This window comes from Enoplosus armatus, chromosome 1, assembly GCF_043641665.1.
Source record: "Enoplosus armatus isolate fEnoArm2 chromosome 1, fEnoArm2.hap1, whole genome shotgun sequence".
NCBI classification, from domain to species: domain Eukaryota; kingdom Metazoa; phylum Chordata; class Actinopteri; order Centrarchiformes; family Enoplosidae; genus Enoplosus; species Enoplosus armatus.
Window position 1 is genome coordinate 12,836,086 of NC_092180.1, and position 18,715 is coordinate 12,854,800.

General features: G+C 36.6%; 1 protein-coding gene across 3 annotated transcripts; it reads right to left on the bottom strand.

Annotated features, from left to right (window-relative positions):
* Window positions 1-3,175: 3,175 nt before the first annotated feature.
* Window positions 3,176-12,401, bottom strand: saa (serum amyloid A). Of its 3 annotated transcripts, none has more exons than XM_070902586.1 (3): window positions 7,731-7,815; window positions 3,953-4,091; window positions 3,176-3,371 (listed from the first exon to the last, which is right to left on the bottom strand). In XM_070902586.1, the coding sequence occupies exons 1-3, from the start codon at window positions 7,813-7,815 to the stop codon at window positions 3,233-3,235; spliced, it is 363 nt and encodes a 120-aa protein (XP_070758687.1). In that variant the 3' UTR covers window positions 3,176-3,232. The 3 variants fall into 3 exon arrangements, with proteins under 3 accessions (XP_070758687.1, XP_070758706.1, XP_070758697.1); XM_070902605.1 differs by lacking the exon at window positions 7,731-7,815 and adding an exon at window positions 4,203-4,239; XM_070902596.1 differs by lacking the exons at window positions 3,176-3,371; window positions 3,953-4,091; window positions 7,731-7,815 and adding exons at window positions 11,247-11,385; window positions 12,072-12,210; window positions 12,302-12,401.
* Between the last annotated feature and the right edge of the window lie 6,314 nt (window positions 12,402-18,715).

Sequence of the window (18,715 nt, forward strand, 5' to 3'; positions counted from 1 at the left end):
TCTTAAAGACTTAACATGTATATTCCACTGTGGGCCGGCATCGACTCCATCGTATTGTACTGTATCATCAAACAGCCCAAAGATATCATACAAGTGGATGATGGCTAATGAAATGCATTCTGCATGACTGGATGAGGACAAACACTAAGGACATAACATTGTATGATGCAAAGCAGACCCTTTGAGCCCGTCCCCTACTCCCTCTGAACAATGAACAGCCAGACACAACGCCTGTCAGCAACTGCCCTCCCCTGTGGCCAGGACTGGCACAGAGTGGTACACAGCAGGCACTAAAGCATACACAAATCCTCCACCAAATATAGACTTTAGATACCTACAAGCCTTACACAACGTTTAAGTCTTTAACAACTTGAAACCAGTATTTTCAGCAGGGGCTTGTGTAGTGTACCTCACACTGTTTTCAACTTCAATCTTGTGACTGGCACCATGAATGGGAGGAATTCAACTGAATATGAAATTCAAATGTTAGACAAGCACAGGGTAATATGATGTATATTAAAGAAAATGAGTAGATATCTGGGTTGAATAAGCCATTTCCACAAAGACAACTCAGAGTAGCCTGCACATGCCTGAGGTACCGTTTACTAAAACGATGCAGAAAAGGAATTGGACCATTAAGGACATCTAAAAATTAATGACCTTCCACATCTCATGAGACACTAAAGGCCCATTGGCAATACAACTACAATCGATAATTTTAGGCGTAGACTAGGCTGCTGCATGGATGAATCACATATAATTGTAGCATTGGGTGTGAATAGACTTCAAAACAGCTCAAATATTTGAAAACTGAGTTGCTCAGGAATACATATTGCCTAAATTATACGCACGACTTTTAAAGCAAGGAACGTTTTCGGTCAAAGCTCACCGCCCTGTTGTTAACACTGATGCTGAGGACAAATCCACAGGCAAAGCAGATCAGCATCCATCCTCCGCTCCTCCGGATGGCTTGTAGGAAGACTACTACAGCCTCGCTGACAGAGCGCTGTTCATCGATGTTTACCGATGATTCCCTGTCTCGTTATGACATTTTAATACATAAAAATATGTCTTACCTGGAGAATGTCATATGCTGATCGAGCCACCTCCTTTTGAGATTTGTGAGCGATGGTGCTGGCAGGTCGCGCATCACTCAGTGTGTGTTTCACCGACAGAAAGCGTACGGAGCACAGTGCCTGCCAGCGGCGCCCCGGAACGAGTATAATATAAAAAGAGCCCACTGCAGTTGTCTGGTCCGTGAATACACAGCTTGCACGAGAGCCAGCTACCCCACCCGAGCGGCGCGAGCTCGACCGTTACTTCGTCAAACAGTAATCCGTTACTCAGCAGTTACAACTTTCAATATAGGCTAACTTGTGGAAAATACACCTTCTACAATCGAATATCCAAAGTATCCCGCAACCAAACACTACATGTCTTTTTACAGCAAAATCACTAACATTATTTATAGCTTTATGTTACAACAGAGACCAAAATGTTTAAACAACATTTTACAAAATAACGTTACTTTAAAACAATTTAAAACTATTGCACTTTTTATTTTTGCTGCTCTAACTTGACACTATACATTTACATATAACCATGTAAAGGCTAATTTGGTTTTAACTGTGTAAGCTAAACGTTTTATGCAGCGTAGACGTTTGTGTACCTTAGCGTTAGCTAGATTATTAGCTAGCACGAGTTAGCTAGCTAACATTACATCAGAGCCCATGTATCCAAGATATAATAAGCCAACTCCAAGCCAAACTATGAAGAATCCTGCAATTTAATAACACTCACTACTTTGTTAAAGACATTTTTAGATTCCCCAAAACACACAACATATGAAGGAGAAAATATCCCACTGCTGCACAATAATACTTTTTTGATTATAGTGAATTTGCTACTTGAGTTACACCAAACCAAAATGGCTGCCGGGAAGTGACTATTCTCCAAACTAATTAGCTATGGTACAACAGAAATATTAATACTTTATTACCATATATAAGAAAATACAAAACTATAGAAAACAATACGATAAACTAAGAACAAAAAAAAAAAGATACTTTGAACACTGATATGCTATCTCCTGCTACTATCTTGGCCTGAAAAAAAGAGGTCTAACTTGTAAAACAGGTTCAAAGGTGGGATATTTTTTGTTCTAGCTTTAAAGCCCATATATTTTATGATGTATATAAAACATACATTTCATTTCCTCTAGTGTTATCTATGCAGCAGTCTTTGAGATATCCAGCTCACATTTCTCTGTTCACCCCTATACAATAGAGGTGAATGGAATTTAATTTGTGTTACCTTTTTAAATGCAATGTGAGACAGCAATGTGTCTTACCACAAATAAGGTTTACTTCTTCTGTAGAAAGTTCCAAAGAAAACTGAGGTGTGTGTATTATCCAGAGTACCCGCGACCCTGTTTCTGAAAAGACATGTCACTGTTTTGTTTCATTTTGGAGGTTAATTGTAATTGCATTTATTATCTCTGTTACAAACTGTATCAATCACAATGGATCAGCCTGGGCTTTATTGTGTTATCCATGCTGAGATGAAAAATGTTTGCTAAAATGCTTTTATTGGCATATAAATTGAACTAAATGTATACGTTAAGTCACATAACAAGGAAGATTCATTTTAAAGCGCTTCAGCCTCAGATGTCAGGTGGAGGCCAGCACTGCCACTGAGTGGCCATGTATTAACATTACAGCTCAATGAACACACCGAGAGCACAATCACAGATACACAGGGATGAAATCTGACACATTAAATCCACAAATGCCACAGAGAACCAGATTTATCCCTTTGTAAGGCAACATTATTTCACCAACAGAGAACTGGTTCTCACGTCAAAGAAAAACCAACTTAAGATCCCAAGTTGCAGAAAGGTTAAAATTACAAAAAAGAAAGATTTTATTAGTGATACACATTCCACCATCTGACAATATAGTGAGATCATTATGTTCATCTAAACATGTTCATCTAGGTTTGCTAAAAAAAAAAAAAAATAGTGAATGATGCTTTATCACTGTCCAGTGTCAAATCTTGTTGTCACTGCTGAATTATGTTTGTTAAAGACATAACATATCAGACTTATTATATTGTAATTAATCCGATATTGGATTAATTACTGCAATTATTAATGAACGTATACTTACTGCTCTTATTGCACCCCTGGGGATTTAACCTAATGTGTTAAATTCAGGGAATGGTGGCTTTTATACTAGAATTCGTCAGGAAGTCCCTCTGGCCTGAAAACGTTGGGATCTCCTCCCTCCCGCCCCCAATTGTTGGCTATCTGATCAGCAGCAGAGTCCGCGGGACTACCACCTCTTTTTATATCCAACCACTCTCTGGTATCACTGAAATGGGAAAATAGACAATGGATCAGCACGAGCAGACGACAAAACATGTACTTTTCAAAACCTACTTACAAAATGCTGCAAAAGGCCGAAGATCAGAAACACTTTAGATTAGAGGGGCATAATATATAAAATTGATAATAAATTCTTAATAAATGAAGAATATAATAATAATAATTATATTGGCTTAGGCAGGAATACAGATCATTGCAATAGTTGTTATTGCATCTGTAATAAGCTGCAGGAAGCAGGACTGCACCACTGATTTCACATTATTCCAAAGACAGTGTTAGAAGATCGTGAACTAATATGTGAGTATTAGGCTGTAGGAAGAGTCTGGATTTCTAATGGTCACCAAATTGATCAACATTTTACTAAGGAGGTTTTGAGATGGAGCCTCATTAAGGTAGGTGTGCAGACTGTTAAATCAGGGGATGTCATTGTAATAAAATGATCCGAACCAATCCAAATGGATCTTAAATCCATCTGCAGCTTTACTAACAAGAATTATTTCTTGTGGGGAAAAAAGTCTAAAATGCAACTGCCAACAATATAAAAGTGGATAATGCTTTGCTCCTCACCTGATAACCTCAGCTATCCACTGGCCCCCTGGTCCTCTCTGGGCAGCATCATAGTTTCCTCTGGCATGAAAGTATTTGTCAGAGTTTTTCCAATTGGCGTCCTTCATATCACTGTATGCTTGCCACATATCAAAAGCTCCTGGTCAGAAAAACAACAGACAGGGTTTAGTAAAATGAATGAGAAAATTCAGAAAAAAAACATGCCATCGTCATGTAAAACATGTAATCCTGGATATATATATCTATATACATTCAGTTACACATTGTTCTTGTGGAGATGTTAAAAGGCCATCTTATGAGTGAGGACTCTGATCTGGCTCTTCTTATATTCTGTTCTGAAACAAGCCATAACAAGTCTTGACAAGGATTCCTAAATGATGGGAAATTCCAGTCCATTTGAGGGACGGTTAGAGGATTTTCCCTAGTTGTGTAATTGCACCTATCAACAAAGGCAGGAGCAACAAGCTTTAGTTTTAGTTTCTTTTTGATTTGCAATTTGTGTTGTTCTGCACCTCCAAAGCAATAGATAGCAGTAGTAAACTAGTGCTGATGGACCTGAATAACAGCAGTCAGCAGTAACACCTTAGAGACTAACAAGAAAGTAATTTGTGCAAAACCACTAAATTAAACACTATTTGAGAGAAAGACCTACATCATGAGAAAAGAACTTGTGCATGCATATGTGAACAAAATTTACAAAAATTTAATTTAGAATCAACTTTGCTCATTCTGCATATTTTATTTTAATGAGGACCTTTATTGCTCTTATGGAAAAATGACTTAGACACTTTACACAGTATATACATACATATACATCAAACATATTTGGACATTTGCAGTATATGAAAACATCACACACAAGCGCTTTAATAGTTGAGGTTTCTTGAGCAGTTAAATTGTGTGTGAGTAAAGTAGTGCATCCTAGATATAATGTACATACAGCATGTCCTTCAGTCCTCTACAATCATTTTATCCCTTCATTTTAATATCTGATACGCTGCAGAACGTCCCGAGCCACCGAGGTTTGTTATTGTGTCACTCTTCTTTAATCTTATGTGATGGTGGAAAACTTAAGCCCATAGAAATCTCAGGGCTGTTTCAGATCTTATAAAAAGTGTAATACAAAATAATAGTTTGGGGGAACAATGAGATAGACAACAAAAAAAGATGACATGTTAAATTAGATAAAATTTTGGTAATTCAGTTCAAAATCTTGTGACAATAAGTCTTAATAGATCGTAGAGTATCTTATCCGTGTGGACTCTGCTGATCTGATTCTTCTTATATTCTGTAACAAGCTGGTTTGTAGGATTTCTAAATGATGGAAATTCCAGTATATTTGAGGAACGGTTAGAGATCTGAAATGTCATAAAAACACACTGAGGATATTTCCAAGTTCCCTAATTGCACATATCAACAAGGGCAGGGACAACAACAAGCTTTAGTTTTAGTTTCTGTTTGACGTGTGCTGACAAGTCGGGCTGTGTTGTACCTCCAAAGCAATATATGGCAGTAGTAAGCTAGTGCCGATGGACCTGAATAGCACAGGTCCTGGAAATAAGTGCCGGTGCAGCTGCAGCCAAAAGGAGAATAATAACATATATATAAAAAGAAAAATCAATCAGCAGTAACACCCTTAGAAATGAACAAGAAAGATATTTATGCAAAACCACTTAATTAAAAATCATTTGAGAGAAAGAGCTACATGATGAAAAAGTACATGTGTATGTATGTTTTCTTCTTCTTACACAGAACAGAATCAGACACAATGTCTTCAACCATCAACATTTCATTCATGGTATGTGAATTCATCAGTACCAAATGAATTTTGTTATGGTACAAATGTGACTGTTTGTCTTCATGTTACTGAACTTGTATTTTCAGGAGCTCTTAAGAAGGCTTAATGCAAACAATCTATTGTTATTGATGGATTTTTCCTACAAAATATCATGAGCTCCTGATCAGAAAGTGATGGGTGATTTGTTAAATGATTATTTATAAAATGTGATGAAGACAGTATATTGAATATCTTACATAATATTTCACATTGAGTAATTGTAATTATAGAGACCAAGAAAAGGTGACGCTTCTGACCTTGAGTGACAGTAAAGCAGCACCAATGAATATTGATAACTGGAATCAGCTGTCCTGCTAGCAGCAACCTCGTGGGTATTTATGTCCATCCTGACAAATACACCATGTCCTGTCTTTTAAGAGTAAATGGGAAATCAGTTTTTATCCACATTCTATGTTTATTGATTACATTTTATTAGATTGATTTTGTTACTTGGTTTATGATAAACCCTTCCTAATAGCTCTGTTACTGCCTGTTGGAATCAAAACAAACCTGTTACACAATAGATAAATAGGTTTATTGAAGTAAAGAGCAGAACACTGCATGCTATCAGAGCCTGTATGTTTACTTTACTGTGTTGACCGAATCAGTATAAAAAAACAAGCTTCTCTTACATGAAGGATCAGTTGCTGTGTGGAAAACTGCTCATTGACCACTGCACAGAAAAGTTCAAATTTCTCTGGAGCCTTATCTCAGTTTTGTCAGAGTATTGACCTTTCATCAAATAGGAGAAGCCAGACTGTAATTTAGTCCTTTGATGACCGCACAAAGTCCACAAAAATGTATTTTAAAGTGAACTTTGCTAATTTTGCATATGTTACACAGACATGTATTGGCCCTCGGCGAAAATGACTTTAACATTTAAAACAGTAAACAATTCAAGTATGCTCAAATAAATAGAGGAGGAATATTCTTTTCAATATGATAGCTTTTTGATTGCAGGTTAAAAAGGTTAAATTGACTAAAAGAAGCATAGCAGCCGATTTTATTACACAGTAGGATCAGAAACTGTTTCTGATGTGGGCAAATAAGAACATTTATTTAATCGGTTAAGTTATTTTGAACTACTATACTACTATGCTATAGCTGTGTTGTCAATGACTCCAACACTAGACATTTATTTCATTAGTTTTATTACAAGTTGATGGCTTTGATACAAATTTTTGGCAGGAAGTCCCGCTGGCCTGAAAATGTTCTCCTCCCTCCCGCCCCTAATCATTTGCCCTCTAATCAGCAGCAGAGTCCCCGCCATCACCGCCCATTTTTACATCCACCCACTCTCTGAAATCTCTGAAATGGGAAAATAGACAATGAATATCAGTCCGAGCAGATGAAAAACAAGTACAAGTTCTGTAAAAGGCCCAGATCAGAAATTAGAGGGGCATAAAATGTAAAATTAATAAATAAATGTACTTTGTACATTGTGGAGTAAGGTACTCCACAATTTACCAAAGGCAAAACAAAAGGGCCTTTGGGAGAGATAAGAAAAAAACAATCCAAATGGCTCTTAGATCCATCTGCAGCTTTACTAACAAGAATTGTTTCTTGTGGAGAAAAAAAGAACTAATATGCAACAGCCAACAATATATATGTGGATAATGCTTTTCAATTCTTTGCTCCTCACCTGATAATCTTAGATGCCCAATAGCCCCCTGCTCCCGCCAAGACATCATCATAGTTTCCTCCTGCATGAGGCTTTGGTTCTCTATTTGAGTATTTGTAGTTGGCCTCCCTCATATTAAAGTATGATTTCGCCATATCAAAAGCTCCTGATCAGAAAGACAACACACAGCGTTAAGTAAAATGAATGCGAAAATTCAGAAAAAAACAAAACATGTAATTTAAAAGACATAATCATGGATATGTGACATACAGTGACACACATTGTTCTTGTGGAGACGTTAAAAAGTTCATGTTTCTCACCTTGAGCAGTTTCAAGCCACCACTCAACTTCAGCATTGGTTTCCACTATTAGAATCAGAACAATTCCTGCTAGAAGCAACTTCATGGTTATAGATGTCTAAAAGGAGAACAAAAAAACAATTACACATAGTTCACCATTGAAAAACACAAAATTATATACATAAATTCATATTTTCAGGTCATATCACCAAATTAAAATTCCAACTTGCTTTGCTGTTCCTGCAGAGTTTAGAGTAAGTCTTATCAGGAGGACTCTACTGATCTGACTCTTCTAATATTCTGTTCTGAAACAAGCTGAGTTGAAGGATTTCTAAATGATGGATATGCCAGCCCATTTGAGGGACGGTTAGAGATCTGTGTTGGGCAAACACACTGAGAATACTCCCTAGTTGTGCAACTCCACGTATCAACAAAGGCAGGGACAACAAGCGTTATGTAAACAAAAAGGTAGAAGAGATTTTTTGCTGCATGTAATGAAAAGTCTGTTTCTATTGTTCACTATAACTTTATAGTAATAATAAGTATAGTGATAGTGACCTTTACCCTTATAAATTCATGTGCTAAGATAGTTATTTTTATATTATCTACTATGATAATACTGACAATTACAAGTACTGACAATTAGTGCTGTTCTGCACTTCCAAAGCAATAGATAGCAGTAGTAAGCTAGTGCTGATGGACCTGAATATCACAGGTCCTTGAAAGAAGTGCTGGTGCAGCTGCAGCCAAAAGGAGGAGAATAACAGCAATCAGCAGTAACACCTTAGAAACTAACAGTAATTTGTGCAAAACAACTAAATTAAACACCATTTTAGAGAAAGACCTACATCATGAAAAAAGTGCTTGTGTACTTTTTTTGTGAACAAAAATGTAATTTAAAATTAACTTTGCTCATTCTGCACATTTTATTTTAATGAGGACTTTTATTGCTCCTATGGAAACATGACTGAGGTACTTTACACAGTATATACATACGTATACATCAAACATATTTGGACATTTACAGTATATGAAAACATCACACACAAGCGCTTTAATAGTTGAGGTTTCTTGAGCAGCTAAATTGTGTGTGAGTAAAGTAGTGCATCCTAGATATAATGTACATACAGCATGTCCTTCAGTCCTCTACAATCATTTTATCCCTTCATTTTAATATCTGATACGCTGCAGAACGTCCCGAGCCACCGAGGTTTGTTATTGTGTCACTCTTCTGTAATCTTATGTGATGGTGGAAAACTTAAGCCCATAGAAATCTCAGGGCTGTTTCAGATCTTATAAAAAAGTGTAATACAAAATAATAGTTTGGGGGAACAATGAGATAGACAACAAAAAAAGATAACATGTTATTAAAATTAGATAACATTTTGGTAGTTCAGTGCAAAATCTTGTGACAATAAGTCTTAATAGATTGTAGAGTATCTTATCCGTGTGGCTGATCTGATTCTTCTTATATTCTGTAACAAGCTGGTTTGTAGGATTTCTAAATGATGGAAATTCCAGTATATTTGAGGAACGGTTAGAGATCTGAAATGTCATAAAAACACACTGAGGATATTTCCAAGTTCCCTAATTGCACATATCAACAAGGGCAGGGACAACAACAAGCTTTAGTTTTAGTTTCTGTTTGACGTGTGCTGACAAGTCGGGCTGTGTTGTACCTCCAAAGCAATAGATGGCAGTAGTAAGCTAGTGCCGATGGACCTGAATAGCACAGGTCCTGGAAATAAGTGCCGGTGCAGCTGCAGCCAAAAGGAGAATAATAACATATATATAAAAAGAAAAATCAATCAGCAGTAACACCCTTAGAAATGAACAAGAAAGATATTTATGCAAAACCACTTAATTAAAAATCATTTGAGAGAAAGAGCTACATGATGAAAAAGTACATGTGTATGTATGTTTTCTTCTTCTTACACAGAACAGAATCAGACACAATGTCTTCAACCATCAACATTTCATTCATGGTATGTGAATTCATCAGTACCAAATGAATTTTGTTATGGTACAAATGTGACTGTTTGTCTTCATGTTACTGAACTTGTATTTTCAGGAGCTCTTAAGAAGGCTTAATGCAAACAATCTATTGTTATTGATGGATTTTTCCTACAAAATATCATGAGCTCCTGATCAGAAAGTGATGGGTGATTTGTTTAATGATTATTTATAAAATGTGATGAAGACAGTATATTGAATATCTTACATAATATTTCACATTGAGTAATTGTAATTATAGAGACCAAGAAAAGGTGACGCTTCTGACCTTGAGTGACAGTAAAGCAGCACCAATGAATATTGATAACTGGAATCAGCTGTCCTGCTAGCAGCAACCTCGTGGGTATTTATGTCCATCCTGACAAATACACCATGTCCTGTCTTTTAAGAATAAATGGGAAATCAGTTTTTATCCACATTTTACTATGTTTATTGATTACATTTTATTAGATTGATTTTGTTACTTGGTTTATGATAAACCCTTCCTAATAGCTCTGTTACTGCCTGTTGGAATCTAAACAAATGCATGCTATCAGAGCCTGTAGGTTTACTTTACTGTGTTGACCGAATCAGTATAAAAAAACAAACTTCTCTCACATAAAGGATAAGTTGCTGTGTGGAAAACTGCTCATTGACCACTGCACAGAAAAGTTCAAATTTCTCTGGAGCCTTATCTCAGTTTTGTCAGAGTATTGACTTTTCACCAAATAGGAGAAGCCAGACTGTAATTTAGTCCTTTGACGTCTGCACAAAGTCCACAAAAATGTATTTTAAAGTGAACTTTGCTCATTTTGCATATTTTATTTTAAAGAAGATCTTTATTGGCTCGAGGGAAAAATGACTTCAACATTTAAAACTACTCAAATATGCTAAAATATATAGAGCAACATATATGTTATGTCAGAATTACTAAAAGAAGTAAAGCAGAAGATTTTATTACACAGTCCACCATCTGACAACATACGCTGTATTCGAAACCGCCTACTACATACTACCAACAAATGTAGTATGCAGTATGCAGTACATACAGCATACTGCTTTCCATATCAGTATGAAACTGTCAAATCGATTTATTTTGCAGTAGGCCCGGCCAGGCTTAGCCTTTTTCCATTATGGAAAGCGGAAGTAATAATCATGCAGTTATTATGCCCGCCGTAGTGCCCCTGCCTTATGAAAGTGAGAACAAACTTTTAAATTAGGCCTTGTAGATCTAATATGAGCAAAGATTCAGTAACTCGGTTGGGTTCAGTAATATTTGTGACTGGGAGTTGGAATAATGTGAAGAACTGATATTGGAGTCATTAGACTTATTATACCGGAATTAAAGTAAGTGATATTGGACTTTACTACTATTATAATTATAATAAACATCTCTTATTGCACCCCAGGGGATTCAAATAAAAATGTATTTAATCAGTTAAGTTATTATTAAGTACTATACTATTATACTGTGGCTGTGTTGTTAATAACTCCAACACTAGACATTTATTTCATTAGTTTTATTATAAGTTGGTGGCTTTTATACTAGTATTCATCAGGAAGTCCCTCTGGCCTGAAAACATTGGGATCTCCTCCCTCTCGCCCCCAATTGTTGGCTATCTGATCAGCAGCAGAGTCCTCGGGACTACCACCTCTTTTCATATCCAACCACTCTCTGGTATCACTGAAATGGGAAAATAGACAATGAATATCAGCACGAGCAGATGACAAACAAGTACTTTTCAAAACCTACTTATGCTGCAAAAGGCCTAAGAATTATATATATAATATAACACAATTTCAGTAAAAGCAAGTCTGCAGTATTCTAAACCACCGAAGTTGTTATTGTAAATTAGCATTGCATCTGTAATTCGCTGCAGGAAGCAGGACTGCACCACTGATTTCACATTATTCCAAAGACAGTGTTAGAGGATAGTGAACTAATGTGTGACAAAATTAGGCTGTGGGAAAAGTCTGGACATATAATGATCACTATTCACTTAAGAGGTTTTGAGATGGAGCCTCATTGGTAGGTAGGTCTGCAGATTGCTAAATCAGGTGATGTTATTGTTATCAAATGATACATAGATCTGGTTTTCATCTGCATTGAAATAACAACAGATATAATACCTTTGAATTATGTAAGCTAGTGGTAGTATATAAATCGAAAATAATAAAGGTAAAAATGATCCCTGAGTTACTCCACAATTTAACAATGGCAAAACAAAAGGGCCTTTGGGAGAGATAAGAAAAAAACAATCCAAATGGCTCTTAGATCCATCTGTAGCTTTACTACCAAGAATTATTTCTTGTGGAGAAAAAAAAACTATAAAACAATATAATAATGCTTTTCTATTCTTTGCTCCTCACCTGATAAACTTAGATGCCCAATGGCCCCCTGCTCCCCTCTGGGCAGCATCGTAGTTTCCTCTAGCATGGAAGTATTTGTCTGCGCCTGTACATTTGGCCTTCCTCATATCAAAGTATGATCTTGCCATATCATAAGCTCCTGATCCGAAAGACAAAAGACAGGGTTTAGTAAAATAAATGAGAGAATTCAGAAAAAAACATGGAGATGTTAAAAATGCCATGTTTCTAACCTTGACCAGCTTCAACAGGAAACATGTACCACTTAGAGTCAGCATTGGTTTCCACAATTAAAATCAGAACAATTCCTGCTAGAAGCAACTTCATGGTCATAGATGTCTAAAAGGAGAACAAAAAACAATTACACATAGTTCAGCATTAAAAAACACAAAATTATATGCATAAATTCATATATTTCACGCCCTGCCCCCAAATTTGAATTCAAGCTTACGTTGCTGTTCTGGCAGAGTTGAGAGTAAGTCTTAATAGATCGTAGAGTATCTTATCAGTGAGTACTCTACTGATCTGACGCTTCCTATATTCTGTTGTGAAACAAACTGGGTTATAGCATTTCTAAAGTATGGAAACGCCTGCTCATTTGAGAGAAGGTTAGAGATCTGTGTCAGGCAAACACACAGAGGATATTCCCTCGTTGTGCAACTCAGGCATGCAAACTGGTTAGGGGTGAAAAAGGTGAGAAGGATGTGCCAGCAAAGAAAAACACAGATCCGCTAGGGTATGGTCCCCCAGAGATTTTTGAAAATTCAGCTACTAAATGGTTATTTCTGATTACTTTTAGGAGAAAGCAGAAGAAAATGGGACAATACTGAGTTTTAAGGACGATAGCAAACGATAAACCAGATAAATGAACACGCACAAATTATTAGATAATTAGTGTTCATCTTACCCTGTTCTCCCCTGATAAGAATGCATTAGAATAAACAAGGCAAAAGTTGCATTTAATTGCTGATCTAGGATCAGTGTCATTACCCCAAATGTAATATTGACCAATACAAGAGAACACTCAAATAATTATAACAAACAAATCTTAACACTAACATTAATAGTGATTGCAAGCTAGCTAGCTTTGTTAATTTAAGTGGTCTATCGTTTGCTATTGTATCCAACATGAATGGAGGATAGACTAGTTAATGTAAAAACCAGTGCCAAAAAGAATTCAGTGTGGTCCAAGTTTCTCCTGCTTTTGATAAGAGCTAGATCATGCATGCATTATCATCTGCTGCAAGGAGAGAGATATTGTGACTGGTGAGGGATAACTTACGTTACATCCAGGCTACTGTGACTGTTCCAGCTCCAGAAATGAGCCGATCTGTTACAGCGAATAAAATATATTTAGCTACTCTTTTGACAGGACTATCTTATATCAATTTGTTCAGTGAAATGTGAAGAACAACGTAGGATCATTGAACCTTTGCCACCTCAGATGGTACAGATATGTGAAATTTCCAGGTCTGACCCATGGACTAAGATGGACATTGCATGTAACGATGTTGTGAAATAAGCTAGCTAGCTAACGTTACCTTAGCTGTCTGTCACTCGGGGTGAGTGGTCGATTATCTAGCTTAAGCTAATGTTAGCCAACAACGCTACTAGGTTATGGTCTGGTTTGGTTATTTGCATATAGAGCAGGGAAGTGAGATCCAATCACAAGTGGTCACTCAAGACGCATGTTAATGCCAGGTGTAAACTGAGCCTATTACAGCTGCACCTCCTCAGACGACGCCACCCTCATGGTGGGGATGAGTCTGCCTACAGGTGGGAGACTGACCATCTGGTGAACTGGTGCTTACAGAACAACTTAGAAGACAGTCTAAAGACAGTGGTGATGGTGGTGGATTTCAGGAAATCACTCAGTCACTGAGTCCATCCACATCTCCTCCATCACCATCTGGTACGCTGCTGCCACTGCCAAGGACAAGGGCAAACTGCAATGACCATGAGTTCCCTCCTGACTATAGCTGGCCTCATCAACAAGGGCCAGGACCCCCACTCACGTAGACTCCTAACCCCCAACCCCTTTTGTCAATATCTAGCACATTCCTGTACAAACTGTACAGCTCTCTCATTTAAAGAAAACAGATATATTGTACATATTTTTTACAATATTATTTCATATTTTTATTGTAAATGTTCTATTTCTATTTATGTTTCTTGCCTTTTACATTATTTACTTTTTATTCTTTATTTTCTCTAACTATGTTTATTGTTATGCACCAAAATACCAAGGCAAATGTATTGTTTGTGAAACCCTGCTTGGCAATAAACCTGATTCTGAGAAAGACCTACACCATGAAAAAAGGACTTGTGTATGCATATATTTCTAATATCATGTGTTTTTCACAGTGTTATTTTGTTCTGATGATACTATGGTAATGTAAGCACGGAAAAATGTGATATTATAGGATTTTTTTGTATGTGTCCCTTATTTCTTACACAGGATAGAATCAAACACAATTTTTTGCTTTTTCTTATCATGAAGTAAATGTTGATTGCACAATGTAATGGCTAAAGAATAATGACACCATCTGCGTTTATATTGCTTCCCCATAAGCCTTGCTTTCACTGTGCAATTCTGTCTGCCACCCGGTATGATCTCCTGGGAAAACGAAGGCTCGATTTACGGCACAAAGGAAGTGCGTCAACCATTGCAACCAAAACAGAAAGAGGATAGTGTTTTTTCCAATCTCTTAATACATCCTTGGCTTTTAAACAATGTGTTGCAAACGTCTTGTATAACTGTATCAATAAAGTAGGACTTATGTTTTCCCTCGTAGATGTTGGTAACTATCCCCATGTCACCGAAGGAAAACAAGCGAACCCTGGACAGGCATCCATTATGAGCTCCTGATCAGAGAGAGATTGGTGTTTCATTTAATCATTATTTATACTTAAAAAAAAAGGTAAAATATCTTGGAGAGTTTATCGACAAATGACAGATGATGATGATGATATTTACAGGCAATGCCGCAAGATGTTTGCACAAGAAAACACATTTTATTTTGTACCTATGTCATTTATTCTATGTAAGGTCCTGTCTTTTATCTTTTATAAAGTTTGAATTGAATTGAACTATATTTCATTAGACTGATTTTGTTCCTTGGTATATGGTGAACCCTTCCTAATAGCTAAGTGATGATAAATAGTTTTATATTTTTTTATTCTTTTGATTTTATGTTGTATTCAGTACTTTAACTAGAGGAAGCTCTGTTACTGCCAGTGCTGTTGAAATCCAAACAAATCTGTTACAAAATAGGTAAATAAGTTTATTCAGATAAAGACCAGACGGCTGCATGCTATCAGAGTTTGTTAACTTTACTGTGTTGACTGAATCAGAATAAAAAAAACAAACTGCTCTTACATGAAGGATAGGTTGCTCTGTAGAAAATCGGCTCATTGGCCACTACACAGAAAGGTTCAAATTTCTCTGGAGCCTTATCTTAGTTTCAGCACCATTGGCCTTTGGTCACATAGGACTATAATCTTTGATAACTGCATAAAGTTCACAAGATTTTAATTTAAAATTAACTTTGCTCATTCTGCATGTCTTATTTTAATGAAGACCTTTATTGGCCCTAGGGACAAATGACACTATGACATATACAGTATATGAAAACATCACACACAAGTGCTAAAATAGTTGAGGCTTCTTGAGCAGCTAAATGGTGTGTGGGCCAAAGTAGTGCATGTTGTACATATGTCCTTCAGTCTTCTACAATCCTTTTATTCCTTCATTTTAATATCTTATACACTGCAGAACTTCCCCAGCCACTGAGGTTTGTTTATTCTGTCACTCTTCTTTCATTTCATGTGATAATGGAAAGCTTTAGCCCATAGAAATCATTGGGCTGTTTCACATCTTTCAAAATAATTAAATGAATAATAGTTTGGGGAAACAACTCCTCGTAGCTTTTTGTCTAGGCAACAAAAATGTAGTTCATATCAAAATTAGACAACATTTTGATAATTGAGTCCAAAAATCCTAAATCCAGTTCTGTTGGACCCAGGGTCATTGTGTAAGAAGGAACCATAATGGCACACAATAATGCAAATCGCCACCATCATCATAAACAAATTCAGTTTTAAGTGGAATGATGTTATAATATTACTGTGATGCATTAATAGCATGCAATAACAATTTACCTTTATTTTGGTCATGTTTTTTATTTTGTACAAATAATCAGAGGATAAATGATTATCTGTGGGGAAGAATGTGCTCTGAAGAAATAACAAATAATCAGTAGTCTGGTTGTTAATTCATATACCTGCTCTTCAAAAACATCTTGCACCCTCTAGTACTTCTCTGAACAACTGCCTTTAAGGCTTCACATTTTGTACAATTTCAAATTCTTAAAGCTTCGCAGAGCTGTTGAAATTTAGAAAGGTTTGTTAAACACTTCACCATCATTCAAATTGTAATATAATTATAATTCAACAGTGTTTTTAGAGAAAGATTACTTACAAGATACCATCTCATGGATTATTATTATCATCTGTACCTGTTTTTCTTATATGGAAGTCAGTGGTTTGTGCCCATTGGTGCTTCAGTTCAAGCATGTTTCCTTTAGGAACTCTGAATAAACATGTATCATTGAGCGGCGCACATCAATATCCATTATGACCATTCACTTACTCGCTGAAACTGCAGCTTGATTGACAGCACTGCCCTGTCTGTACTCTCTGAGCCTCTTATCACACCCTCGCTGAAACTGCTCTTTGTGCAGCTGTGATGTTGTACAAGCTCCCGAGCTTTTAACAGTGATTTTCTTTACATCACAGAAAAAAATCTCTTGTCTGACATTTTTCGCTTGATAGTTGAAGTAACTCTGCATTTGCATGATTTTTCTGTCAGCATAGTTCATTGCTGGTCACATATTATTAGATTTGTTGGTTCATTATAGATCCCACGTGTTAAACTGGAGATTTGGTAAACTTTGGTAAAATTTATATTTGCAAATACTTCTATACTTTAGCAAAGTAGTATTGTAAAGCACAGCTCGACAGTGTAACAGTGGACATTAGTGTAAATTTCCTCTCCAATTCCCACATACTGTATAGTTTTTTGAAACATGACAGACTCCAAAAGACTTGTAAAGGTAAGTGGGTAAATATTCTTAAAGCAATCGTCAGTGACTCATGGCACTACAAAGCACCACACACTTCACTGAAAGGGCTGCATTTCACTGAGTTACCATTTAGCTAATTCACATTCTTCAACATTAGAAGAATGGAAGTCTTTCTTCTATTGTTGTGCTGATTGTGTTTAATTGAAAATCAAGCTTATGTATTCTTACCGCTGCAAGTTCATTGTATTGTTTTTGCATTAACTGCCTTTTCTTCCTCATTCATCAGCATGGACAAAAATAGAGCCTTTCTCTTTTGGAATATATTGGAATCGATTACACTTTGAGATTTCCATGAAAAAACAACAACACATACAATAAGCAACAGCATGCATTCCCAAAAATGACCCTTCCTCTGATGCTTTTTTCAGAGAGGAGGAGCCTCCAGAGCATCTCAAGATATGAATACTTCTGCTAGTCGACCTCTACAGACTACAATAGATGTGGTTTTCTGGGTGAGACTGTCCAAGGAGAGAGCATGAAAAGATGCTAATTTGGTTTTAAACATATGCAGAAGGCCATTGGAGGAAGATGTAATGACATTCTGGAAAAAAAAATAGTTTGGGCATTTTAAATGTCTTCATCTGGTCTGAAGAATGACAACAATAATGAGTATGCTCTCACATGGCCCACCTGTTTGCTGTTTAGCTCAAACTTGTGTCATTTGACTTGTGCATATCTGAGACCTATAAATATGCTTTAACGATACAGGACATTATTCCAACTAGCTCAGCTGTGTTGCTTTAATACTTATACAATAATGGTGTTGATTGTGATATAATGGCTCTAAAATTACCTGGAATCTGTGAGTGCTCATGAACCTCTCTTTTACAGTTTCAAATAAAACAACATCCCACACACTGAGCAAATCTTTGTGAAGAAATTATGCAACGTCACTGAAAACCCCTGGAGGATTAAAGCATGGCTCGAGTTGTGTTGATAAATGTGTTGTTTTGAGCTCAGAGAAGACACTGTGACAGGATAATAAATATTCATCACAAAGGCAGTCTGGGTGGGGGGGATGGGGGTGAGGTTTGGGACAGGAAAAGCTGTTTTTGTCTAATGTCTGATACACACAGAGAGCATAATTTTTGAGGAATTAATGCACTGCGTATGCAATAGATTAAATAGATTCCACACTTACCATAAAGCAGAACCAGCAAGGCTATACCGCAAGTCTATCTGCTTCACACAGAGGCACAAAGATGACACAAGATGCCAGAGGTGCTATCACAAGAGAGGTGTCAGACAGAAATCTGAGTGGTAGAACAAAAGTGTAACTGAAGCTCAACATAACATAACAGAGCACTGAACTGGTATTGAGCTGCAAAACATGTCGACACAAAAGCATGTTTCTATAGTCGAATGGGATGATTAATCGGAGGCTATGGTGTAATACTTCCTGTTGGTGATTTTTAACTGTTTTTGTAGCAAGAAGATGAAAGCTTTGTGTCATATTCCAGATCTTATTTAGCAAGTTATCTACAGTGTAATGTATGCAAGATA